At 46.0% G+C, this 27279-nt stretch overlaps 2 protein-coding genes across 2 annotated transcripts in view; both read right to left on the bottom strand.

The window, feature by feature from the left end:
• Positions 1–9350, bottom strand: part of LOC142255685 (nicotinamide N-methyltransferase-like) — a 14810-nt gene extending 5460 nt beyond the window's left edge. The window contains exons 1-3 of the mRNA XM_075327127.1: positions 9251–9350; positions 3575–3779; positions 836–1043 (exon numbers count right to left, since the gene is read on the bottom strand). Coding sequence (XP_075183242.1) covers positions 836–1043; positions 3575–3725 — 359 coding nt within the window. The 5' untranslated portion in view covers positions 3726–3779; positions 9251–9350. The remainder of the gene's footprint in view (positions 1–835; positions 1044–3574; positions 3780–9250) is intronic.
• A 12733-nt stretch (positions 9351–22083) lies between these two features.
• The window catches only part of LOC142256110 (nicotinamide N-methyltransferase-like), a 32722-nt gene continuing 27526 nt past the window's right edge, over positions 22084–27279 (bottom strand). The window contains exons 3-4 of the mRNA XM_075327645.1: positions 23042–23249; positions 22084–22521 (exon numbers count right to left, since the gene is read on the bottom strand). Coding sequence (XP_075183760.1) covers positions 22092–22521; positions 23042–23249 — 638 coding nt within the window. The 3' untranslated portion in view covers positions 22084–22091. The remainder of the gene's footprint in view (positions 22522–23041; positions 23250–27279) is intronic.

The following is a 27279-nucleotide window of genomic DNA, read 5'->3' as shown; positions in this document are numbered from 1 at the left end:
ACTTTTCCAGAACTGAGCTGGCTTCATGAGGTGTTTTTCAGAAAATTTAACTCTGGCCTGTCTATTTTTGGAATTGATGAATGGTTTGCATCTAGATCTGAACCCTTTGTATTTACTTTCATGGAGTCTTCTCTTTACTGTTGACTTAGAGACAGATACACCTACTTCACTGAGAGTGTTCTGGACTTCAGTTGATGTTGTGAACGGGTTCTTCTTCACCAAAGAAAGTATGCGGCGATCATCCACCACTGTTGTCATCCGTGGACACCCAGGCCTTTTTGAGTTCCCAAGCTCACCAGTCAATTCCTTTTTTCTCAGAATGTACCCGACTGTTGATTTTGCTACTCCAAGCATGTCTGCTATCTCTCTGATGGATTTTTTCTTTTTTTTCAGCCTCAGGATGTTCTGCTTCACCTCAATTGAGAGTTCCTTAGACCGCATGTTGTCTGGTCACAGCAACAGCTTCCAAATGCAAAACCACACACCTGTAATCAACCCCAGACCTTTTAACTACTTCATTGATTACAGGTTAACGAGGGAGATGCCTTCAGAGTTAATTGCAGCCCTTAGAGTCCCTTGTCCAATTACTTTTGGTCCCTTTAAAAAGAGGAGGCTATGCATTACAGAGCTATGATTCCTAAACCCTTTCTCCGATTTGGATGTGAAAACTCTCATATTGCAGCTGGGAGTGTGCACTTTCAGCCCATATTATATATATAATTGTATTTCTGAACATGTTTTTGTAAACAGCTAAAATAACAAAACTTGTGTCACTGTCCAAATATTTCTGGACCTAACTGTATATTTGATGTAAACTTGGTTAAGAAATTATTACCTGTTGCCTTCCAGATCACATACAAATTTGATGATGTGAGTCCAGTCAAAAGCATCTGGATCCTTCTTCAGCCATTTTTGGAATTCGACATGATTTTGCTCAAGTAAATCTGAGACGATGATTTCATCAAAGACTTCACAAGCCGAGAGGAGGTGATAAATGGAGGGTCCGGTTCCAACATCAAGCAGTGTGTCCCCTCTTACTCCACCTTACAAGATTAGACAAAATATAAAATATCAGGTAAGAAAATATTCTGAATACTGGATTATAGCTACAAGCAACGCTACATAATGGTAAGGAAATTGCTCAATTAAATGTGTATAACAAAACATGTGATTGCAATAATTTTCTGGGATAAAAACTTCAATTTCTGGAACAAAGTTCAAGGGTGCCAAGACTTTCGAGTATGACTGTCTATGGGTGCTCAAAAAACTCACAAATTAAGAACATTGGCCACTTTTTGGAGCTCCCATAGTTATGATTGGAGAGACCCACCCATGGATGACCACTTCTCTGGTTCTGACTGCACAAATCAGCCGCCATAACTGTATATACTGGATATTAATAGCATATCCTACCAATCTACCAAGAATGCGAATGCCCCTTTAATTCTCACAATGAGGTATAGAAACCACATAAGCAATACTGTGTTAAACGGTGTTTTGCGCAAAACGCGTCGAGTGTCATAGCGGCATCAGATTCTGTTTAGACCACATACTGACAGTCGTCACTATTAGGGATGATCAAATATCAAAATATTCGCCTTCGCGAATATCCGACGAATAGGTCGCCGCTATGCAAATATTCGATGCGCAATGTAAGTCTATGGGAAGCAAGAATAATTGTTTTCGGGTTTCCCATAGACTAATGTGAAGCCCCACAGGTGTTGTGTCGGTGCATTACCTTCAGGGACTCCACGGGACGGAACAGTCTGGTCACAGATAGGTTGCTTCTTTAGGAGTTTCGTGACGTCACTCGAGGTATTGTGGTCAGGGGACCGCCACTGCAGATTAGGGGACACCTGGGGCTGATGTTGGATGCAGCTAGATGCAGTGGCCTCCCGAGAGTGAGGTAGGCCCCAGGGCCCTGTGTAGGTGTGTGGAACCACAGGTCGCAGAATGACTCAGGCCTAGTCCAGACAGTCTTTCAGGGTTTTTACTCACAATGATGGCAGGGTGAGTACCCCGGGCGTAGCTGGGATTAACCAGAGGAAACCAGGCACTACGTCAGGCTGACTTTTGAGGGCGACTACCAACTCTCCTTCTCTAGCCCTGATGTTTTTGGAGTGACCCCGACTTGAAGCCCCTACGGGGGTCACCCAGGGAAGTTGCTGCTGCCTGTTCTCCCCTCTTTTCAGCCCGTTTGCTTGTAGCCTGATCCAGGTCTCTCCGGCTGCTTGCCTCTTGTGAGCTATGGGCCCTCTCATTGCTACGTGGCTGCGGACTCTGTGGTGTTATGGTGGGGGTCTGAAGTGCCGCCTCTGGCAGGTTTGGCAGGAGAAAATTGAATGAATCTCTGCACTGGGACCTGTTACCCTTACGGGCCTGGTACCTCCCTGGCAGTCCCCTTACTCAGCCACCGCTTGCCTCCAGTCTCGGGTGGTTTTCGGGTGGCACTCCCAGGTGACTGTTCTCCCCCGTCGGTAGCCACTGCACGTGCGCTGTCAGATTGTGCCAGACTGCAGGGTCTGCTGCATGTGTCTGCTCTCCCTGAGCTGCACTCCTAACTGGCTCACTACTCCCTCCCCACTGTGTCTGCCTACGCAACCTAGCAACCAGGCTCTCTACCACACCCCTTGAGTGGAGATGGAGGCCACGCCCCCTCCTGGATTTCCCATGGGTCCATCAGAGGTCCATGTGGGAGACCTGATTACTACTTGCCTGTGTAATCACACCTTCAGCCTTCTGGATTACCTGTATTGTACTGCCCCCAGCATGGGTGCAGTACTCAGTGGTGCCTGACCAGGTCAGGGGCGCCACACTTACATTCTGCATCGACTATTCGTGATAGTCAAATAGCGGCGACCTATTCGGCGCATATATGCGCGAAGGCAAATATTTGTGGTATTCGATCTTCCCTAGTCACTATACTTTCTCTGGTGCTTCAGGCAGGTTTGGGAGTTGACCAGCTTTGTGCTCATTAGTGATTGGACTAGCATGGGTTAATTTCTGTTAGCCTGCTGGTTACTTTATGGATCACAAGTTGCGGGTGACCAATCACAGCTACTCCACCTTTTTAAGATGGAGGATATTGTCTTCCTATGCCGACTATAGCTTTCTGCTAAACCAGTCCATGTGCTGTTTTCCAGTCTGGTGATTTACTGTGTATTGCTTGGTGTGCTGTGGTATTCCTCCTGTCATCTGGTTATTTCCTCCCTGTTGTTTGTTTTGCTCCTTATCATTTGTTGTCTCATAACTCAGTGTGCGTGCTGTGTGATAGACAAACAAGGGAAACCAAAACTCTATCACTGTTGGTGTTTATACGCTCCTGTTCCAGGCCTCCCCAGGGGTAAGAAGGGGTACTAGATAAGGGCTGGTCAGGAGCAGGGGTAGGAAAGCGGCCCAGACATCATCACCATCAGATGTATCTCTTATATCAGGGACAGCTAAGGCCTCTCTAAGCTGATGACCAGTTTAGGAGCCCCGGTCCCTTGTTATCCTCTACCACCCAGTGACATATTGACACCACATACACATTTCAAGATTTACCCTCTAGAATACATTGAAATTACTGGATTACTTTTGGTGAAAGTTTCATGGAGATGTTTTAATGCAAAATCCGTCCATTCTCCAGAATGGATTCCGCTCCCTTCCAAATAGTATCTTTGTAAGTAATCTTTAGGGTTGAATTCAGCAATGTAGGCTTGCTGGGAGGTAAAACTGGCAGCCATGATGTTTTATTCTCAGGACTATCTTCAGATTATCTTAGATGATTACGAATAGACCTAATTGTAAAAAAAAAAAAAAAAAAAAATAAAAAAAAAATATAAAATAAATTAAAATTAACCCATTACCTCCAACAATTATATAAAGTTTAGAAAAGAAAAAAGGAGTATCACGAGTCCCTATCAAATAAAATTTAGAATAGAATTTAATTTTCCCAAGATTTTATAAAGTTTGATAACTTAAGGTCAGATAACCCCTTGGAAAGTGTCTGGGAAGGTCCTGCCTTAGACATTTCTTCACTAGCCTAAAAAAAAGGTAAAGGTGACAACACACAAGGTACACCAGAGAAACAATACAACGGATGGTCTTGGCGCTAGGGAAAGGCACTCAGCTGAGCCTGAACTTTGCACTCCCTAATGGCTCTTGATGGGTTCTTCCCCTTCGCTCAATCACGTGCCTAGTAAAGATGAGCAAAGCCAAAATTTGGATTTCGAGCCGAAACAATAACTTAAACAGGGTTCGGAGTTTGGATGCTTTACATGTGAACTTAACGCAACACTGTGCTCGGGTACGCCTGGTGCTCAGCCCAGTGCGAGCAGTGTTTGAACAGCTCGCACTGGGGGTAATAAAAGCGTAATCACATGTAGTGTGCAACAAAATAAAATAAAAAAAAATAAAAATTCGAAAAAGCTGGCCCACCCTTCCCGGAAGGGATCTGCATATGGCTAGCTGTATGTGGGCGGAGACTCAAACTGCCAGTGATTCCGAAACTCCTTGGGCCAAGTTTGGACACGTGGAGGTGCTGTCGAACAGAACCTTCAATGGTTCGCTCATCTTTAGTTATAAGAACAAAAGGAAAATCGTAGGCACTCACCCAGATCGGTAAAAATAGTCCTTTATTGCATCCGGACAGGAGGAGAAGGGGGAGGACGCGGGAAGCAGGGGTGACAGCTGCTGCTTCACGCTGGACATCAGGATGAGATATGAATGGACTTACGCCTCACACATGTATTTTCTGTATCTCCTGCTAGACGCCTGTCTTATGTAACTTGCCCTGCATGTGATACCATCTCTCTATTACCATTTGCTCCTAATTAAAGGGAATCTGTCATTAGGATTTTGCAATGTAAGCTGAGGACATGCTGTAAGGGTTAGAAAAGAAAAAACAACTGTGCTCCTCTTATCTGTGTGCTTGTTGTTTACCTAAATTAAAGGGTTAAATTACCCTGTAATTCGCATTTGAGGACAAGGAAGTCAAATGACATGTTAGGCCCCTTTCACACATCAGTCTTTTGCTGTCAGTCACAATCCGTCGAATTTTGAAAAAAAACAGATCCAGTGACTGATGCTGCTGGATCCATTTTTTTCTCATTGACTTATTAGCGACGGATTGCGACCTCACGTTTCATCCGTCTTTTGTCGGATCCGTCGAAAAAACTGTCTGTCGGACGGAAACAACGTTTTTTCGACGGATCTGTCGCATCAGTTTTTCCAATGGATTGTGACTGAAGGCAAAAAACTGATGTGTGAAAGGGCCCTTAGGCTAGTTTCACACATCCGGCTTTTCGCCGATTTGCCGGATTTGGCGCATGCCAGTACAGTGTATACAGTACAATAGCAGCGCCGCAACATCCGGGTCACATGCTCCGGTCACATGACAGCATGTGACCGGCGCGTGTCGCACTGCCATTGTACTGTATACACTGTACTGGCGTGCGCCGAATCTGGCAAACCGGCGAAAAACCGGATGTGTGAAACCAGCCTCATCTAGCAAACCCCCTGCTGTGATTGTGCATTGCCTAAGGTGTCAATCTCTATTGAGAGCCTGGTGTGGCTGGGACAGCTCCGAGCTCTGCTACACTCAATTCTATGACAATGTCAGAACAGCTGCACCCAGTAATCTAAGTTGAACATTGTTAGTTTCAGAATTTCTTTGCTTATTACATGCTACTCTCAGATGAAGTAGCAAAAAACCTGCTGACAGATTCCCTTAAAGTATAGTTTACAACTGGTTTACTGTCTCCCTCCACCACACTAACACCATGGGGTAACGCCAATGAACAGAGAGGGGACAGTAATATTAGCATTAATCCCCGTACAGCCAGGGATGTGTGCCCTATCCACTGCTTCGATCCACCAGGCACCTTACATAGCCACCACCCCCATCACCCAGCTCTGCTACACTCAATTCTATGACAATGTCAGAACAGCTGCACCCAGTAATCTAAGTTGAACATTGTTAGTTTCAGAATTTCTTTGCTTATTACATGCTACTCTCAGATGAAGTAGCAAAACCTGCTGAGAGATTCCCTTAAAGTATAGTTTACGACTGGTTTACTGTCTCCCTCCACCACACTAACACTATGGGGTAACGCCAATGAACAGAGAGGGGACAGTAATATTAGCATTAATCCCCGTACAGCCAGGGATGTGTGCCCTATCCACTGCTTTGGTCCACCAGGCACCGTACATAGCCACCACCCCCATCACCACACTGAGGATCCGATCTTCTGCCCGGTGTGCTGAGTATCCTGTGCACTGCACAAATATCCTGCTTAGATGCAGCTGATTGACGTTGAGCATGAATTATCACCTAGCCATTCCTGGACGTCGTGCGTGTAGGATCCAATGGTAGAACCTGCATCTGACATTTTAACAGAATATCCTATGGAAATGCGTCAGACGGGAATACCCAGTTATGTATTATTCACTTTTTAGCAAGATGTTGTAACTTTTTATTGTAGTACGAATATTTGATTAATATACACTGTATATATTTTTTTTTTCCAGGGGACGTCCAAATGCATAATATAAAAATAGGGCAAAATTATTGCAATTGTGACATTTTCACTAATTATAAAGTAATAAAAAAAAAAAAAATACATCAGAGGCAGATTTCGGGCAATAGAATAAGTTATGTCAGTATAGTACAGCACATTCATGTATAGATAGCCCCAAGCCTAACCACTGTAGACTAGCACGGATAACATTTGGTCAGATGTATACATTTCTTATTCATAAACATTTCCTCTGAGCTGAGAAAAGAATGTAATACACAAACCTGACCGGATATTATTGTCCTAATATTTGTACTATATAACTAACGATTAAAAGGTTAAAGAAAAGTTGACATTTTATTTGGTGGATTTGACTTATGTCAATGTTATGTTGGAGTTTCCATGAGTAATTTGATTAATTACAATAGGGAGACCATAAATATTGGTATGATGTCCCCAGCCTTAATGGCTAAAATTTTTTGTGGTGACTTCAGACACCAAATTGTCATGTTTTTTGAAATATTTCTTGACCTGTCAAGTTCAGAAAGTTTATATTATTGATCTGGATGGGGAACTGACTACCAATACTGACAGCAATATTAAGAGGTGAAGAGCCTAAAAAACACCTTTACTATTATTGTAAATTTACCAACCATCAATAAAACCAGAGTTTGCAAGAATAGATAACAGCAAGAAAAATAGAAACAAGAGTGCAGACAGAAAAAAAAAAAAAATCCCAAAAGTCTAAAGTTAAAAAAAAACAAAAAAAAAACCCAGCAAAAAAGAAAAATAGTAAAAGTATAGACAGGAAAAAAAAATACCGAAGACAAAAGTAAAAAGAACATACATACAATCAAAAAACAAGCTAAAAAAAAAAAAACCTGCAGCAAGAGAAATCACCAAAGACTAAAAGTAGAAAAAAATAAAATACAAGCTAAAAAGAAAACACCAAAAGAAAAATAGTAACAAAAGTATAGGCAGAAAGAAAAAAAATATAACCAAAACAGTAAATTACAGGAAAATACAAAAACCTAAGTTAAAAAAAAAAAAACAAAAAACCAAAAAAACAGAAAACCAAAACATACCAGGAAAAGAAGAATGGTAAAAGTATAGGCAGAGAAAAAAAAATCAAAGTAAAACAAAAAACAAAAAAACAAGCTAAAGAACACCAATAGAAGAAAAATAGTAACAAAAATACAGGTAGAAAAAAAAAATCACGAAAGATTAAAAAAAAAAAGTAAAAAAATAATATATAAAAGCTACACAAAAAAAAAAACAACACCAAAAGAATAATAGTAACAAAAGTATAGGCAGAAAGAAAAAAAAAAAAAAACCAAAACAGTAAACTACAGAAAAAAAAAGCTAACACGCCCCAAAAAAAAAAACAATACACACCAGCAAAAGAAGAATGGTAAATTATATGCAGAAAAAAAAAAATCAAAAGTAAAACAAAACAAGCAAAACACCAATAAAAGAAAAATAGTAACAAAAATACAGGTAGAAAAAAAGTCACAAAAGATTAAAGTAAAAAAAAAAACAAAAAAAACACAAAACAAGAAGAAACCAAAAAAACAGCACCAAAGACTAAAGTAAGAAAACAACAGAAAAACAAGCTAAAAAAAACAAAGAAAAAAAAAGTAATAAAAGTAAAGGCAGGAAAAAAAAAAAAAAAAAAATCACCAAACAAAAGAAAAAAACAAACAGAACAAGCTATAAAAAAAAAACACAACACCAGCAGAAGAAAAAATAGTGCAAAAATGTATAGGCAAATGTATAGTAAGAAACAAAAACAAGCAAAGCAGTAAGCCAGGAGCCATATCTAGATCTAGATTGCAAACCAGCAATATCTGTGCCCCTTTGACTAATATATTGTTGTCAATACAGTTTATACAGATTCCCTTCCCTACCTTTACACTTGGCCCCTTGGGTTAACATTCATGGAAATGACTGGAGTGAGAGGATCATTGATGGTCTATTGGATGGTATTTATGTTATATATATCTGCGTTGGAATGCATTGAGTCCTCAATGTATTGGGGGGGTGTAAGGGTGGAGACATCTTGGCAAGCTATACAATTAACTAAAATTTCCGAGTTCCTGAACAAATTGGTAATTTCCCATTTATGTCAAGATGTAATTACATTAACACTGTTGAATGCATCACTTACTATCTGGGTGTATTTAGGCATCATCTTTTTTCTCCACCTTTTCTTGGCAACTACTGCTAAATGTAGAGATTATAAGGTCTAAAATAGTTTCTAATCCTTATTGAAATAAACACCACACTTCTAATTTTAACATACTAATGAGAAAAACACATGGATCGCACATCCCAAAAAATACAATCATCTAAAGCCGTTAGGCAAAAAATGAAATAGAACATGAGGTTCTTTGTTACCATTGTGATCAGAATGTATTAAGCCCACTGCCACGTCACGGCGAACCTCTTGTGTGGGTCCCTAATCTAAACCTTTTAGTGCGGCACTGTGCACTAACCACTGCTGTAGCCACAAAGCGCCAGCAGGGCAGGCGACCTGGTGCCTCACAGCGCCCATGCTGCAAGTCGAAGCCCCCATGGCTCCAGGCCGCACCGCCCCACTGACACGAAACCACCACAACAGCAGCCACCACACAGTACCATCACCCAGTGAGAGGAGCTGCGCACTCACCTCGCACTGATTCCTATATGTGAACTGGGGGCAAAAAAAAAAAAAAGGCTGACCCCTCTTGCAGTCTCCTGCTGATTAAAATCACCTGTGCCAAATGGGGGGACTGCAATAGAGTAGTCAAGCAGTCAGAGTCAATCCGGGAAGTCAATGCAGAAGGAGGATGAAGATCAGGTCAGAAAGCAGAACTGAAGTCGGATGCTGGGAGATCAGGTATGCAGAGGGAACACAAAGGGCACAGGGAACAGAAGACAAGACCGGAGGGTGAGGAGACAAACATGGGAAGGAGGATGAACCAGGATGGGTAAACAAGTGACACAAGCGAGAAGACTGGGACAGAAGGATGTCCTGGGGAAGGTACAGGTCAGGGAAAGGTAACTAGGAGTCAGATCAAACAGGAAATCTCCCCAGAGCCAGTCACAGGCTGCAGAGCAAAACTATAACCAGCACAGGAATGCAGGTGCAGCGACCAGATATAGCGTCTCCTAAAACCGGAGCAAGGCCGAGGAGAGTTAAACCCCTGACATGACCAGGCCGGGTCTGGGAAACTCTGGAGCGGTGAATACCGGTCCTGGATCATGAGAGGCTTGATATAATCCATACTTTATTGCAAAATATTAACATTCAAAAATTTGAAATACATGTTCTCATTTTTTATATGGTTTCAATGGCAGTAAGGACGTTTTTATTTATTATTATATCGCCATTTATTCCATGGTGCTTTACATGTGAAAAGGGTATACATAAAAAAACAATCATGAACATTACAAAAACGCAGACTGGCACAGGAGGAGAGAGGACTCTGCCCATGGGGGCTCAGAGTCCACAGGGGATGGGTGAGGAAAGAGCTGGTTGGGGAGTGGTGTACTGGTCTGAGGATTGTTCTAGTTTGTAGGCTTGTCAGAAGAGGTAGGTCTTCAGGGTTTAAAATTCCTATGTTCAATGTTTACATGCTATAGCATTTCATAATGCAGCTATGTATATCACACTATATAGACAGTGCAGACCAAAAGTTTGGACACACCTCATTCAAAGAGTTTTCTTTATTTTCATGACTAAAAAGTCTTAGTTACTTACCGGTAATGGGATTTTCATGAGCCCATGACAGCACCCTTAGTTAGGTGGTGCTGTCATGGGCGAGGGGGGAAATTGTAGATTCACATTGAAGGCATCAAAACTATAAATTAACACATGTGGAATGAAATACTTAAAAAAGTGTGAAACAACTGAAAATATGTCTTATATTCTAGGTTCTTCAGAGTAGCCACCTTTTGATTTCATTCCTGCTTTGCACACTCTTGGCATTCTCTTGATGAGCTTCAAGAGGTAGTCACCGGAAATGGTCTTCCAACAGTCTTGAAGGAGTTCCCAGAGATGCTTAGCACTTGTTGGCCCCATCACGCTCCTTCTTAGTCAAATAGCCCTTACACAGCCTGGAGGTGTGTTTGGGGTCAATGTCCTGTTGAAAAATAAATGATGGTTTAACTAAACGCAAACCGGATGGAATAGCACGCCGCTGCAAGATGCTGCGGTAGCCATGCTGGTCCTGTATGCCTTCAAATTTGAATACATCCCCAACAGTGTCACCAGCAAAGCCCCCCCCACACCATCACACCTCCTCCTCCATGCTTCACGGTGGGAACCAGCCATGTAGAGTCCATCCGTTCACCTTTTCTACAAAGACACTGTGGTTGGATCCAAAGATCTCAAATTTGGACTCCTCAGACCAAAGCACAGATTTCCACTGGTCTAATGTCCATTCCTTGTGTTCTTTAGCCCAAACAAGTCTCTTCTGCTTGTTGCCTGTCCTTAGCAGTGGTTTCCTAGCAGCTATTTTACCATGAAGGCCTGCTGCACAAAGTCTCCTCCGCGCCGCTCACCACCCATCAGTCCAACCCCTGAGGTCCTCGCTCCCTGCCGAGCCCGCTCTCCTGCTACCCAGTCCATACCTTTTCCCCGTCGGTCTCGACCCTGCGCCGCTCACTCACTGCAGCCACCTGCGCCCCAGTGTCCTGCCTTCCCCTGTGGTCTCGGCTCTGACTTCCGAGTTGCGGCCCTCACACATGCACGTACGCTCTCTTTGACTTAAAGGGCCAGCACAGCTGTCCGGAATATCACTAATAAGTAACCTTGGGTATTTAATACTTGCTACTCCCCAAGGCTAGTGTTTGTTCAACATATCCATGTAGCTTGTCTCTTATACTAGAATAATATATATATATATATATATATATATATATATATATATATATATATATATATATATATATATATATATATATATATATATATATATATATATCCAATTCATTCCCAAAGATTAAAATACAAAGTTTGAATATTTAAATAGCTGTATAGCTGTTTAGTAGCTTAAATCAATATAACATAGCAAATTCAAGGACCAAACCCTAACATAGATTGAATATTTCACATGTATAACATGTACCCACTGTATCATTCTAATAATAAGGCTAGGTAAAGGCATGGGGAGATCTTGTCCAATCACAGACCCTCCACTGTCTAAATGACACTCAGGCTAATAAAAATAATCGAATATTTGTCAAACAGCTTGAAAAATGTCCAACGCGTTTCTCCCCTTTTCTTAATGGCAGACAGGGGTTCATCAGGGGCATCCCCAGGTGAGGACCGTTGGTGTAGCCAGTTTCCTAGCCTGTTCAAAATAGCTGCTAATCCCCAGATACTGTAAGCAGGGCTGGCTCCAGGTTTTTGTGGGCCTCCGGGCAGAAGAGTCTCAGTGGGCCCCACAAACATGCAGACACACACACACACACACACACACACACACACACACACACACACACACACACACACACAGATACGTACATGTACATATACATATTTAAAGACAAATCTATACAGTCATATACACTGACATACATAGATACACATCATGCATACAGACAGACACTGCTCTGCTGCATATGTGACGCCCTGGACTAGCCAGGTAGTCACATACATACCAACATACACCCCCCCGACCCTAGGCAGTTACAACAGTCAGACAAAAACCCTTGTTGCCTCCCTCCAGGGTCTGATGTCCACACCAGGTGGGGCGGAGCCAGGCGGTTGGCCCCACCCACCGAGGAGTTCACAGGCCTGGAGGCGGGAAAGGTGTCAGATCAGTCTTGGAGGTGAAAGTGAGAGAAGTGAACACTTGAGGTGTCGGTCGGAGCCCAGGCACTGACAGCAAGGTTGGCAGACGGTGGTGGCCATCTGCAGGAGTTGGTGGAACTCCACAAAGCCAGAAGGACCGGGGTCGGGCGTCGGCCCGCCGGTACCGGACCGGGGAACGGAGTGAAGCTAAGCACACAGGCAGGGCCATCGGACCCCGACCAGGCTTGGAGCCGCCGTCAATAGTCAAATCCGAATGTGACAGGAACCCCCGGGGTTCCCTAACAACCAAGTCCCGATTGAAGGCAACCGCTCACACCATGAGGATATAGAGCCACCGCCACAGGCTAGAGATCCAAGGGCCAGCGCCTGGGGGAAAAACGGGCTCCTACGGCACCTATACGCCGGGGAGCGGACTACCGGTGGGCAACCACAGGAGTCAGAACATTTCTAAAAAGGTGAAGGGAAAGACAGCCACCATCAGCCGTTCGGGGAGAGCACATCATCAACACTGCAGCCGGCTGCGGGACCCGTCCACCCGGCCGTTTTGGTTTACCAAAGACTTTGTCAGTGATTGTCTGAGTGAGTACACCAGCGCCGTCCGGCACCGCGCCGCGCAGTCCCTGCACCCCCAGCCATCCGGCCTCCCCGTTACACCACCGGGCCCTGGGATCACCAACTCCCCTACCCACGGAGGGGACAACATCCCAGCTGCACCCCACCATCTTTCCTGGGATCGCCATTACCAGCAGCGGTGGTGCCATCACCACCACGTCCCGTGGGTGGTGTCACGAACAATCTCCCTAACCAAAACCACCCCTTTTCACTCACGGGCGAGGAGCGCTGCTCGAGTCCCGGGGTCCGGTCCACTGCTCAAGCTACCGAGCAGCAGAAGCTCCGGACCACAGCGTGGTGAGCGCGTCCCCTCCGCCCGCGACACAGACAGACAGACAGACACTGCTCTGCTGCAGACAGACATGCAGGCAGACACTGCTGCTGCTGGATGCAGGCAGACACTGCTGCTGCTGGATGCAGGCAGACACTGCTGCTGCTGGATGCAGGCAGACACTGCTGCTGCTGGATGCAGGCAGACACTGCTGCTGCTGGATGCAGGCAGACACTGCTGCTGCTGGATGCAGGCAGACACTGCTGCTGCTGGATGCAGGCAGACACTGCTGCTGCTGGATGCAGGCAGACACTGCTGCTGCTGGATGCAGGCAGACACTACTGCTGCATGCAGGCAGACACTACTACTGTTGCATGCAGGCAGACACTACTACTGTTGCATGCAGGCAGACACTACTACTGTTGCATGCAGGCAGACACTACTACTGTTGCATGCAGGCAGACACTACTACTGTTGCATGCAGGCAGACACTACTACTGTTGCATGCAGGCAGACACTACTACTGCTGCATGCAGGCAGACACTACTGCTGCATGCAGGCAGGCAGACACTACTGCTGCATGCAGGCAGGCAGACACTACTGCTGCATGCAGGCAGACACTACTGCTGCATGCAGGCAGACACTACTGCTGCATGCAGGCAGACACTACTGCTGCATGCAGGCAGACACTACTGCTGCATGCAGGCAGACACTACTGCTGCTGCATGCAGGCAGACACTACTGCTGCTGCATGCAGGCAGACACTACTGCTGCTGCATGCAGGCAGACACTACTGCTGCTGCATGCAGGCAGACACTACTGCTGCTGCATGCAGGCAGACACTACTGCTGCTGCATGCAGGCAGACACTACTGCTGCTGCATGCAGGCAGACACTACTGCTGCTGCATGCAGGCAGACACTACTGCTGCTGCATGCAGGCAGACACTGCTGCTGCATGCAGGCAGACACTACTGCTGCATGCAGGCAGACACTACTGCTGCATGCAGGCAGACACTGCTGCTGCATGCAGGCAGACACTGCTGCTGCATGCAGGCAGACACTGCTGCATGCAGGCAGACACTGCTGCATGCAGGCAGACACTGCTGCTGCATGCAGGCAGACACTGCTGCTGCATGCAGGCAGACACTGCTGCTGCATACAGGCAGACACTGCTGCTGCATACAGACACTGCTGCTCTGCTGCATACATACAGACACACACTGCTCTGCTGCATACATACGGATACACACTGCTGCTGCATACAGACAGACACATACTGCTCTGCTGCATACATATAGAGACACATACTGCTCTGCTGCATGCATAAATACACACACACACACACACTGCTCTGCTGCATACATACATATAGACAGACACACATACTGCTCTGCTGCATACAGACACTGTTCTGCTGCATACATACGGATACACACACTGCTGCTGCATACACAGACACACATACTGCTCTGTTGCATACAGACACACACATACTGCTCTGCTGCATACAGACACACACATACTGCTCTGCTGTATATATATATATATATATATATATATATATATATATATATAGAGACACATACTGCTCTGCTGCATTCACACAGCTCTGCTGCACACACACACACACACACTGCTCTGCTGCATACATACATATTGACAGACACACTGCTCTTCTGCATGCATACATACATACGGATACACACACTGCTGCTGCATGCATACACCCACATACTTCTCTGCTGCATATATACATACAGACACACACATACTGCTCTGCTGCATACAGACAGACACACATACTGCTCTGCTGCATATATACATACAGACATACTGCTCTGCTGCATACATATAGACAGACACACATACTGCTCTGCTGCATACAGACACACACACTGCTCTGCTGCATACATACGGATACACACACTGCTGCTGCATACACAGACACACATACTGCTCTGCTGCATACAGACACACATACTGCTCTGCTGCATACAGACACATACTGCTCTGTTGCATACAGACACACATACTGCTCTGTTGCATACAGACACACACATACTGCTCTGTTGCATACAGACACACACATACTGCTCTGCTACATTCACACAGCTCTGCTACACACACACACTCAGCTCTGCTGTACACACACTGCTCTGCTGCACACACACACACACACACACACACACACACACACTGCTCTGCTGCATACATACATATTGACAGACACACTGCTCTTCTGCATGCATACATACGGATACACACACTGCTGCTAAATACATACAGACACCCACATACTTCTCTGCTGCATATATACATACAGACACACATACTGCTCTGCTGCATACATACATACATACATACATACATACATACATACAGACACACATACTGCTCTGCTGCATATATACATACAGACACATACTGCTCTGCTGCATACATACATACAGAGACAGACACACCTTGCTCTGCGGGGCCAACACACCTTGCTCTGCGGGGCCCACACATGCAGCTTCGGGGAGGGCATACATCGCGTGGGGGGAGAGGCCCAGACAGTTCACCGGGGCCCATAAATCGGGGGGCACATACAGATCGAGAGGGGGGGGGGGGGGGAGGGGTGTCCCACACATGCCGCTCAGGTCACGATGGATAGGGCCCACACAGCCGGAGGGAAGCGCTGTGCTGGGGGTCGCTGGCTGGCACTGCGCCTCCTTCATCTGTGGGACCGAGCAGGATGCCGGACAGTAGCTGCACCCACAGATGACGCTCAATCCAGGAGGACACAGCGAACGCTGTGGTCTGCGCGCCTTAGAAGGACGGCAGCCACAGTTTCTTGCTGAGGACTGCGGTGATGGTCCCCGGAACTCGGCCCGGGGGCAGCAGAACTGATGAGGCCGAGTGGGCCACCCCCAGCTCTCCAGGGCCCCGGCATGAGCCCGGGTATGCCGGGTGCTGACGCCGGCCCTGACTGTAAGATCTCTATAATGACCTCTGCTATAGAATATGTACTTTTATTACTTTTAGGAATGCCATTTTTACATACCAGCAGCATCATGAGTTTTTCAGCAGTAACGTTTTCCATACTGGATATGTTTCAGAGCAGGCCTGAAAAGAAATTCACACAACACACACACAAAACTTATAAAACATGTGTAGGTTTATATGACTAATCTGCAATCACCGAAGCAGTAGAGCGGATGAGGGGGGTGTTGCTATGAGATCTTTACAGTTTTTCTACTTTATATTACGCACGTCTTACAAAACTGGGTGAGTCTGGCCACCTGGGTACTAAGCACTGGTGCCGCCCATATCTTGTCCATCTCAACACTTTTATAACGGTCTTTGTCACATGTGTTCATGGGTTACCTGCGCCATTATTGAGTAGAGAACTCATGGCAGAGAAAGCTTACCACCCTTTATCCACAGAACTTCCTCAGTCAGCTGGGCTCCCTGCGTCTCACACTCCATTCCTTGCTGAATCACTTGTTCCTGTAGGGATTTAAGAACATGAAGAGTGACAAATGTCACGGAAGTGACAGGTGCCACCGAGGTACTGGTCTACATTGGTACAGGACTCTCAACTCTAGGCCCGTTCACTGCTTTTTTGTTGTCTGCACCTGTGTGAGCATCTCCTCTGGCTCCATCTGTCACCGGCTCCATCAGTCAGCTCAGACGTGAGCCCCATCTTCCACTGTGCCAGGCTAATTTGATAACAGGAGAGCCTCCACCTGAGTTCATATGAACTCTACGGTCTTTTTAGGTTTATCACGTCACACTAGAAAAGATCTGCTGCCTATATAACACTTTTGACTAGCTTACCCGCCTCCGCTCTACGAACCTCAGCGATCGCAAATCTTCATCTCGTTCTCCTATTCTGATGGGAGAGGAGCGAGTGGTTAGATTTTTATTACCTCATGTTGCGTAACCTCAGTATTTCCAGTGTAGAATCAACCAGCATCTTGGTATCTGGATCCATCTACGGAAAAACTCAAAATCTACATTAGCAATGGGCTCATCTGAGACATGTTCAAAATCTCACAATTCTTGTTACATCAGAGCAACCATGAGATATATGTATGTCTGCTGTATCCTCTTTACAGATAACAAAAAATAAAAAAAGAAAACTTATAGAAAAACACAATCGATGAACAAATTAAAAACTTAAAAATAGGTTTGACTTTCCATATCTTTCCCCCCATTTTTGAATCTATTATCCAAAACATAATTGGATTCAAAAAGTGTGTGGCCCCAGAGCTCTACATTTGGGGCATAAGAAAGTCACATTGTGTCTAGATTGTACCTAACAGGGAACCCCATAAATATTGTTTTTATCTGTAACTTAATTTTGGAAAACTATTTCAATTACTTTTTAACCTTTGCTTGAACCACAGAAATAAGCATTACAATCTTTTTCTATAAAAATGTAAATAATAAAAAGAACAGAATACCATAAATAATCCACATACCTTAAACCAAATTATTATAATTATTAATAAATTAGAAAATGCGCCAGTATCTACCAATAAATATAAACATATCCACAATTCATTTTTATTCTTTGGGGATAAAATTAGTAAAATAAACTATTTTCAATTACATTTTCCAATACAATTTACAATGTGGAAAAAAAACATGTTTGGCCTGCTCTTTCACAGCTGACCCACAATAGATCCCACTGCAAGGTGAGACAAAAATCCTGCTCCACAAGTTGTTTTTTTTTCCCTTTAAAAAGGTTGCTCCTCTCCCCAAAACCAGAAGCAAACTGCTCATTTTCGCTGGCCACAAGTTAACAAATCTCCCTCCCTTGGACATATATATCTATCTCCCTATCACACACAGTGTATATGTATATATATATATACCAAAATTTGGATACCTTCTCCTCTCTAGAACAACTATTAAGAGGAGACTTTGTGCAGCAGCCTTCATGGTAAAATAGCTGCTAGGAAACCACTGCTAAGGACATGCAACAAGCAGAAGAGACTTGTTTGGGCTAAAGAACACAAGGGATGGACATTAGACTAGTGGAAATCGTGCTTTGGTCTGATGAGTCCAAATTTGAGATCTTTGGATCCAACCACCGTGTCTTTGTAGAAAAGGTGAACGGATGGACTCTACATGGCTGGTTCCCACCGTGAAGCATGGAGGAGGAGGAGGTGTGATGGTGTGGGGGTGCTTTGCTGGTGACACTGTTGGGGATTTATTCAAAATTGAAGGCATACTGACCCAGCATGGCTACCACAGCATCTTGCAGCGGCATGCTATTCCATCCGGTTTGCGTTTAGTTGGACCATCATTTATTTTTCAACAGGACAATGACCCCAAAACACACCTCCAGGCTGTGTATGGGCTATTTGACTAAGAAGGAGAGTGATGGGGTGCTACGCCAGATGACCTGGTCTCCACAGTCACCAGACCTGAATCCAATCGAGATGGTTTGGGGTGAGCTGGACCGCAGAGTGAAGGCAAAAGGGCCAACAAGTGCCAAGCATCTCTGGGAACTCCTTCAAGACTGTTGGAAAACCAATTCCGGTGACTACATCTTGAAGCTCATCAAGAGAATGCCAAGAGTGTGCAAAGCAGTAATCAAAGCAAAAGGTGGTTACTTTGAAGAACCTAGAATATAAAACATATTTTCAGTTGTTTCACACTAAGCATTTCATTCCACAGGTTTTCATTCATAGTTTTGATGTCTTCAATGTGAATCTACAATTTTTAGAGTCATGAAAATAAAGAAAACTCTTTGAGAAGGTCTGTCCAAACTCTTAATAATAATATTATTATTATATTATTAATATATATTATTAATATTATATATATAATTTATTTTTTTTTTAAACATACAACTCAGGATTTTTTCACCTCTTTCATAACTGGAATATGTATTTACTTCTTTATTCTTTATCATGACATCTACCACAAAAGGTACGTTATTTAAGAATTTTTATCTTAATGCTTTCTTAATCTATCATTTTCAATATTGTAATGGACTTTAACATATTGATCCCTAACTCTCACACTGGAAATACTCATTTCATCTAATTGCCTACTTCACCTCAATCCAACATGCACACTGGACCCATCTTCCACAGCCACCTCCAGCACAACTACCCAATTATTCAATATTTAATATTTTAGTATTTTAAAAACTTTTACTAAATACTTCATGTGTTATTCAGTCGGTGTAGATTTGTCATCTTCACTGAGGCATATAGAAAAATGGCCCCCACAGCACGTGATTTACTTTTGTCGATATTGTAACATGTGGGGGGAGGGGAAACGGTCTTGTCTCAACCATGCCTCGCCCCCATGTGCTTCGTCCACCATTTTGGCATGTGGCAGGGAAAAGGGAAAACTGACCTCATATCTGCTCCAACTCTCTCGCCTATTTTCTGTAGTCTGTACTCTTATATAAAGTGTGTGTGTGTGTGTGTGTGTGTGTGTGTGTGTGTGTGTGTGTGTGTGTGTGCGCAAATATATGTCCACGATCTTAGTCTAATTATAGATAAACACTTATTTTTCTGTCTAAGTATATAGTAGTCCACCCAGTCTGTCATTTAAACATTCCCACAGCACAGTCTTCCGGTTATCTCACAGAAGTCATCATTGTTTGGTCTGAAATGATTCCTATGGTCACGTGGCAGGGTGCCAGGGATGTGTACCCATTGAGCGGGTGCGTCACATGATCAATTGCTGTCTCTCGCATTTCGTGCAATCAGAATCTGGGGTGGTAGTGCGTTATAGACAGCTTGAAGGCGACAATCAACGGCTGATGGGGCCTGACGGAGTGCACTTAAATGAGATAACTTTGGATATTTTTGTCAGGTTTGCAGGATGGGGTTGAGCAAGCTCTTTTGTTGTTATGTGGCCGTCGGGGCTTTGTGTAGGGGTACACCAGACCCTTTGTGGCGGTAATTCAAATGGTTAAAGGGAACCTGTCATCAGAAATTTCGCCCAAAAGCTAAAAGATTCCCCCTCTGCAGCTCCTGGGCTGCATTCTAGGAAGGTCCCTGTTATTATTGTGCCCCATGTGAGACCAAAATAAAGCCTTTATAAAGTTCTACCTTTTTGTATGCAGCTTCTGTAAATCTGACACGGGGGCGGGCTCTCTGCCGTCCGTTATTCTGCCTCCTGGTCCTGTATGCCGCCCCCATCGCTCCTTTCCATAGCTGATGCACCGCCCACTGCTCCAGCCATCCCCGCGCATGCCCAGTGCCAGTCTCACAGGACTGAGCAGTGTGACCGCTGGTGACGTGTGCGCAGGCAAGTGATTATGGGCGGGACTGTGACTGTTATCAGCAAGTACCCGGCCATAATCTCGTGAGCGCGCAAACCTCTCCAGCGGTCACACTGTGCTCAGTGTAGATGCTAGACTGTATGGGCTGCTTCCAGGGATGACGTCCCTTTGTCATGTGATAGGGGCGTGTTCGAAATACTATCACATGACAAAGGGACGTCATCCCTGGAAGCAGCCCATACAGTCTAGCATCTACACTGAGCTCAGTGTGACCGCTGGAGAGGTTTGCACGCTCACGAGATTATGGCCGGGTACTTGCTGATAACAGTCACAGTCCCGTCCATAATCACTTGCCTGCGCACACGTCACCAGCGGTCACACTGCTCAGTCCTGTGAGACTGGCACTGGGCATGCGCGGGGATGGCTGGAGCAGTGGGCGGTGCATCAGATATGGAAAGGAGCGATGGGGGCGGCATACAGGACCAGGAGGCAGAATAACGGACGGCAGAGAGCCCGCCCCCGTGTCAGATTTACAGAAGCTGCATACAAAAAAGGTAGAACTTTATAAAGGCTTTATTTTGGTCTCACATGGGGCACAATAATAACAGGGACCTTTCTAGAATGCAGCCCAGGAGCTGCAGAGGGGGAATCTTTTAGCTTTTGGGCGAAATTTCTGATGACAGGTTCCCTTTAAGAAAGAGAGGATGCACATGCCCCCCAGGAACTGAGGGGCAAACCATTTTGGTTGCTAGAGTTTCTTAGGTTTTAAGTGAAAGTTTTATTAAAGTGAGTTTTAAAGGAAGTTAAATAAAAGCTGGGGCCAACCCTGTTCACTAAAGGAGAAAAAGTTGTCATGTTTTTATTTGCGCAGCAGGACACGAAGGTATGGGTAAGGGGTATGTAGATGTCATCAGTCAAATTCAGATGAATGATACAACTGTGTGTAAGGCGGGCTTTGCACGTTGCGACATTGCAAGCCGATGCTGCGATATCGCACGCGATAGTCTTCTCTCCCCCCCCCCCCCGTCGCAGGTACAATATCTTGTGAAAGCTGGCGTAGCGAAAAGTATCGCTACGCCAGCTTCACATGCACTCACCTGCCCTGCGACTGTCGCTCTGGCCGGCAACCCGCCTCCTTATTACGGGGGCGGGTCGTGCGGCATCACTGAGACGTCACACGGCAGGCGGCCAATAGGAGCGGAGATGAGCAGGATGTAAACATCCCACCCACCTCCTTCCTTCCGCATAACTACGGAAGCCGCGGTGACGCCGGTAGGAGATGTTCCTCGCTCCTGCGACTTCACACACAGCGATGTCTGCTGCCGCAGGAGCGAGGAACAACATCGGACCGTCGCGTCAGTGTAATTATGGATTACGCCGATGCTGCACCGATGATACGATTACGACGCTTTTGCGCTCGTTAATTGTATCATCGAGCCTTTACACACTACGACGTCGCATGCGATGCCGGAAGTACGTCATTTTCAATTTGACCCCACAGACATCGCACCTGCGATGTCGTAGTGTGCAAAGCCCGCCTAAGACTACAATCGGACAACATTTTATTAATAATCAATAAACTAATTCCAAAATGTTCACTTTTATTTCACATTAGTTTTTATAAAATTTAGGAAAATATTTTTACAAGTCAAAACAATCCAGAAAATGTGACTTCACTTTTGTTTACGGGCATGAATAAAATATTTCCCTTGAAAATTGGCAACCTCCATTCCCGATTTGTCCACACGGGGGGCATACACCGCTTTCTCAATCTGGTAACCGGCTTCTTTGAAGGCCGCCTCCAGATCCTCCTTATTTGAGGTCAATGTACTGAAACGATTTTCACCAACATGATAAAAAGTAGCATTTAGCCCACTTAAAATTAAAAGGTGACCTCCAGGTTTTATCAAGTCCTTGAAATTTTTCAGAACTTCACAGTAGGACTTCATGTCCTTACACGGGGCTTCAAGACAGAGACAACACAGGAGACAATCCACCGGTGATACGACCACAGGATCGAAAGGGTTTCTTTTCAGAGCGTCACATATGAGGAATTCTCTCACCTTACTGCGGAGTTTCTCTTCCTTTTTGTTGCAATCTTCCCTTTAAACAGCAAAGAACAAAATTATTTTGCTTATTTATAGGCTAATGAAATGGTGGACCACCCACATCTAGATGCTATAATTGTGAATATGGGCCACCTACAATAAGAGGTGGGTTTTCTTATAGAAACCTCAACGATGAGCCTAAGTGAAGAGCTTTTCCAAGTGTGGTCACTGCCCTAATCTGGCCCATGGACATGGGTTATGTATAAGAGACGACCCTTTTGGACTATTTCATAGTTCTGACCTTTTGAATTCAAATTGTATATGTAGAGCTGAATGATTATCTAAGAATCAAGGAAATCTTGGCTAATCTTAAACACGTCCTTGTCTCATCCATGATTTAAGCTTTTGCTTTATCTCATACTCGTGTTTTTTTTCCTGCAGCTCGGCATATTCAGATTTGCTTCTGAGTCCTACTAGCCCAGCACCAAACAGTACGTACGTGGTCAGTTTTAATATACTAACACAAGTTTGGTGACAGACACAAAATTACCATAAAGTTGATGAAAATGTTTTACCCGTTTCCTTCCAGATCACATACACATTTAATGATGTGAGTCCAGTCGAAAGCATCCGGATCCTTCTGCAGCCATTTTTGGAATTCGGCACGGTTTTGCTCAAGTAAATCTGAGACGATGATTTCATCAAATACTTCACAAGCCGAGAGGAGGTGATAAATGGAGGGTCCAGTGCCAAAATCAAGCAGCGTTCTCCCTCTTACTCCACCTTACAAGAAAATGTAAAAATATCAGCATTTAAAAGGATTATTAGGATTTCCAAATTACAGCCAATTTTTTACATAAGGGTAAGTGTAGCGCCCCTGAAGGTTTCAAGGTGCTACTGGGAACTGCATTCTCTCCTAGGGTGCAGGGCCTACCCCCAAGTTCCCAGGGAACTCAGTGCCACTACCACCACAAACACAGAAAATCCCAGCTACCACCCACACCAGTGCCTGACAATCACAGACCCGGGGGGGGTCCAATGTCCCAGGGTCAGCCCGAGGATGACTAGACAGCCTGGTGGGTGTGGACAAGTTAGTTGAGTGCAGCGCTCCAAAGAGAGAGGAGCTAAGTGAAAAATCTCTGAGCTGGGTGTGCAGCGGTGACCCAGGAGCAGAGGCAGACTGTGATCAGTGTGACGCCCTGGCCCGGCCAGGTAGTCACAGAAAGAGTTAATCCTCCTTGGTTATACCTGATCCCACATCGGTGCAGTGAGGCAGACGCACCGTCCCCCCAGTGTAGAAACTGAAAAGAGCAGGAGGGAAGGAGTTGAGGGTCAGTCGGAGAAAGGAGTGAGAGGAGAGCAGACAGAGGTTGTAGCTCCTGGGCTGCTGGGGAAGTGAAGAAAGGTGAAAGCAAAGTTCTAGGAGCTGAAGTGGAGAGTAGGCTCAGGGGAACCCGTGGTGGACCGGGGCAGGGCAGTGGCCCGCTAGTAGTGTGCACAGGAATCCGGACTTGTGCAGAATAAGGACTTCCCCCGTCCGAAACCAAGGAGGAAAAGGTGACTGTCAACTGGAGTGCAGGAAAAAGAGGGCCCTGCTTCTTGTACCGGGTGTGGAATCCGAACACCCCCGTACCAAAGGCATACGGACACCGGCAATTTCTGGTTAAGTACTGGACTCTGAGTATTTCTTCCATCTGCGTTTACTGACCCTCCACATCAATAGAGCCTCATCCAGCAACACGATTACCAACTGTAAGTGCTCTACTTCCTGCCTCCTAAAGACTGCTCCCTGCAACCTCTCACATTACCCTGGGCCCCGGGACGACTACACCTCCCCTACAGGTGGAGGGGATCCCACCTTGCTGCCCTGCTCCATCAGCCCCGGGCACCCCAATATCTAGGCAGCGGCGGTGTCACCATCCATCACCGCAACCCACGGGTGGAGTCACAAACAAACAATCTCCCCTGTAAATATCCCCTTTTCACTCGTGGGCGACGGATGGCTGCGCGAGCCCCGGATCCCGCTGCCACTCGAGCCACAGCCACTGCCCGAGTCAGAGTGCCTCGAGCGCCCCCCGGTTGTGATCCGTCCCCTGCCCACGACAATCAGTTTCAGGGGGAGCTGTGACCTGAGGCTTCTGAAGGAGCCCAGAGGGTTCAGGGACCTGACTAGACCGAGCACAAATAGTAATTTACCTGACCAGGGAGGTAGCCTGTAAGGGCCTCTCAGATTGACCTGAACATAAGAGCATCAGCAGACAATGAATAGGACAAGGGTCTGGGACTAAGGGACTTAAACTACAGGGTCCACACTGCCTGCTCTTTAGAGAGAAGTGACTGCTGGACATAGCAATCGGGCCCCAAAAGTTCCACACTACGGGGACCCACTACATGGACAAAGTGCAAGGAAGAAGCACCTGGATCACACAGTGGCACTGATAGTACCGGGGACCTGAACTGGCCGTCCCCTGCAGCTCACATATGAGTAAAGACTTTGTTTACCATCAGCGTGTGTCTCCTTTCTGCAACCCGATCCAGCACCACAATGTCGCGGGCGGGGAGGAGGGTGTCAGCACTGCGCTCACCCCTCTGCTCGGGTCCGGCTGCTGCTGCTCAGTGGTGGCTCGAGCGGTGGGCCGGATCCCGGGGGTCTCGAGCGGCGCTCCTTGCCCGTGAGTGAAAGGGGATTGGGTTTTGGGATATAGTCTATTGTCTGTGACGCCACCCACGGTTGTGGTGATTTGTTGACACCACCGCTGCTCTGTATGGGGATCCCGGGAGTGATGGTGTGAAGCAGCAAGTTGTTGTGTTGCCCCTCCGTGGGTAGGGGTTGGTGATCCCGGGGCCCAGTGATGAGGTGGGAGATGCAGGGCTTGGTGGGCGCAGGGACAGCGCTGTGCCTTGCGGCACTGTGGTACTCACTCAGCCTGAGACGATGACACAGTTCTTGGTAAAACACACGGCTGGAAAGATGGTTCCCACGGACGGCTGCACTTGCTTTCCCCAGTAGGTGACGGTGATGTCCCTTTTCCTGCACCTAATGTTCCTGTGTTGGTAGCGATGGGTTCCCACCGGTAACCCGCTCCCCGGCTTGGATATGGGCCGGAGGAGCCCTACTTTATCCGCAGGCGCTGGCCCTGAGAAACTGGTGCCTTGGCGGTGGCGGTGTCTCTCTACCACGGTTGGACTGTTGCCTTCAATCGGGACTTGGTTGTTTGGAGACAGACGTCCCCTTCACTGACGGATTTGGCAAATCATGGCGACTCCTAGCCTTGCCGGGGTCCGAGAGGCCCCGGCCCTGGTGCTGACTGTTCTTCGTATACTGCTCCAGACCGCCGGGTTACCACCCGTCCGCGGTCCTTCCAGTAACCTCCGAGCAGTCACCCCTGCGGACAATCACCGCCGTCTGCTGACCTTGCTGTCTCTTGGCCCGGGGCACACACCCGGACCAACTTCAGGCTTTCCTACTGTCACCACTCTTACTTTCCTCCTTTACCACTTTACTTCCTTCACTACTTGTTTACCCCTTCATGTCCCTAGCTGGACTGCCTGGTTCTTCCTGCCTCCAGAGCTGTGAACTCCTCGGTGGGCGGAGGCAACCGCCTGGCCCACCCCCTGGTGTGGACACCAGCTCCTGGAGGAAGGCAACAAGGATTTTTGGGTAGCTGTGTGTGCCTAACTGGGGTGTAGGGTGTGGTGGTGTGATGACCTGTGACCCCTGGCTTGCCCAGGGCGTCACAACAATAACCAGCAGTGTGTGTTTCTGTTTCCTGCATTGTGCACCTCATCCAACACCAAGAGGTCTCAGACTGTTCCTGAACTAGCCACCTCATCCAACACTACGAGGGCACCGGGGCCTTCCCTACCTGCGGAGGGACTTACATCTAGCTGCTCCATTCCATCAGCCCCGGCCCCCTTACACAGCAGTGGCAGTATACCCATTACCGCAACCCGCAGGTGGCGTCACGAACACTTCTCCCTTGTAAATAACCCCCTTCATTGAGTGTCCACTAAACCCAGAGTCCTGGGACCCTCGAGCCACAGTAATCCCGGATCCGAGCAGCTCGCCTGACTAGGGGCGGCACACCTCGATTTCTGGCATCACGAACAGGATCGCACTGGACCCATTCAAAACGGATGAAGAACTGTGACTGTTTAAAATTACCGCCATTTTTGTGCCAAAAAAGACAACTGCGCCATCATCTGACAAAAGGGCGCAAAACTGCAAAAGTGCGCGAACCGAAGCCCCGCCCACTAGTCCAGGGAGCCGCTCTCCATAAAGACACATCTGTAGGTTTTTCCCTCCGCTCTCTATAAAAGACACATCTGCAGGTTTTTCTCACTATCTAATATGAAATCAGAATAAACCTTTCCAGTTTTCGGTCAATTAGGAGCCAAAATTATTTATATTTGCCAAATGCCAGAAAAATGAGAAAGAATGTTTTAAGTTATTTTTATTACTTTCTGCAAAATCAAAATGTTGACGTACCCCAAGAGTACTATGCCTTTAAACAATATGGGACAGCCCATATGATTATGTCATGTCTTTGGAAGATTCTGGTTTATTGGCAATATCTGAGTTAAATAGAGATACAACTGTGGATGTATTTTAATGCACACTTGAAACACACGGCTTCTTTGTGTAACATGGGAAAATCAGAAGAAATCAGCCAAGATCTCAGGAAGAGAATTATGGACTTGCACGTGTCTGTTTCATCCTTGGGTGCAATTTCCAGATACCTGAATGTGCCTTGTTCATCTGTGCAAAAAATTATACATACAGACAAAATGGGAATTTCCAGCTATCATACCG

Source organism: Anomaloglossus baeobatrachus, chromosome 11 (genome assembly GCF_048569485.1).
Source record: "Anomaloglossus baeobatrachus isolate aAnoBae1 chromosome 11, aAnoBae1.hap1, whole genome shotgun sequence".
Lineage (NCBI taxonomy): Eukaryota > Metazoa > Chordata > Amphibia > Anura > Aromobatidae > Anomaloglossus > Anomaloglossus baeobatrachus.
The sequence above is the reverse complement of the archived record's forward strand: the minus strand, read 5'-3'. Positions and strand labels throughout refer to the sequence as shown.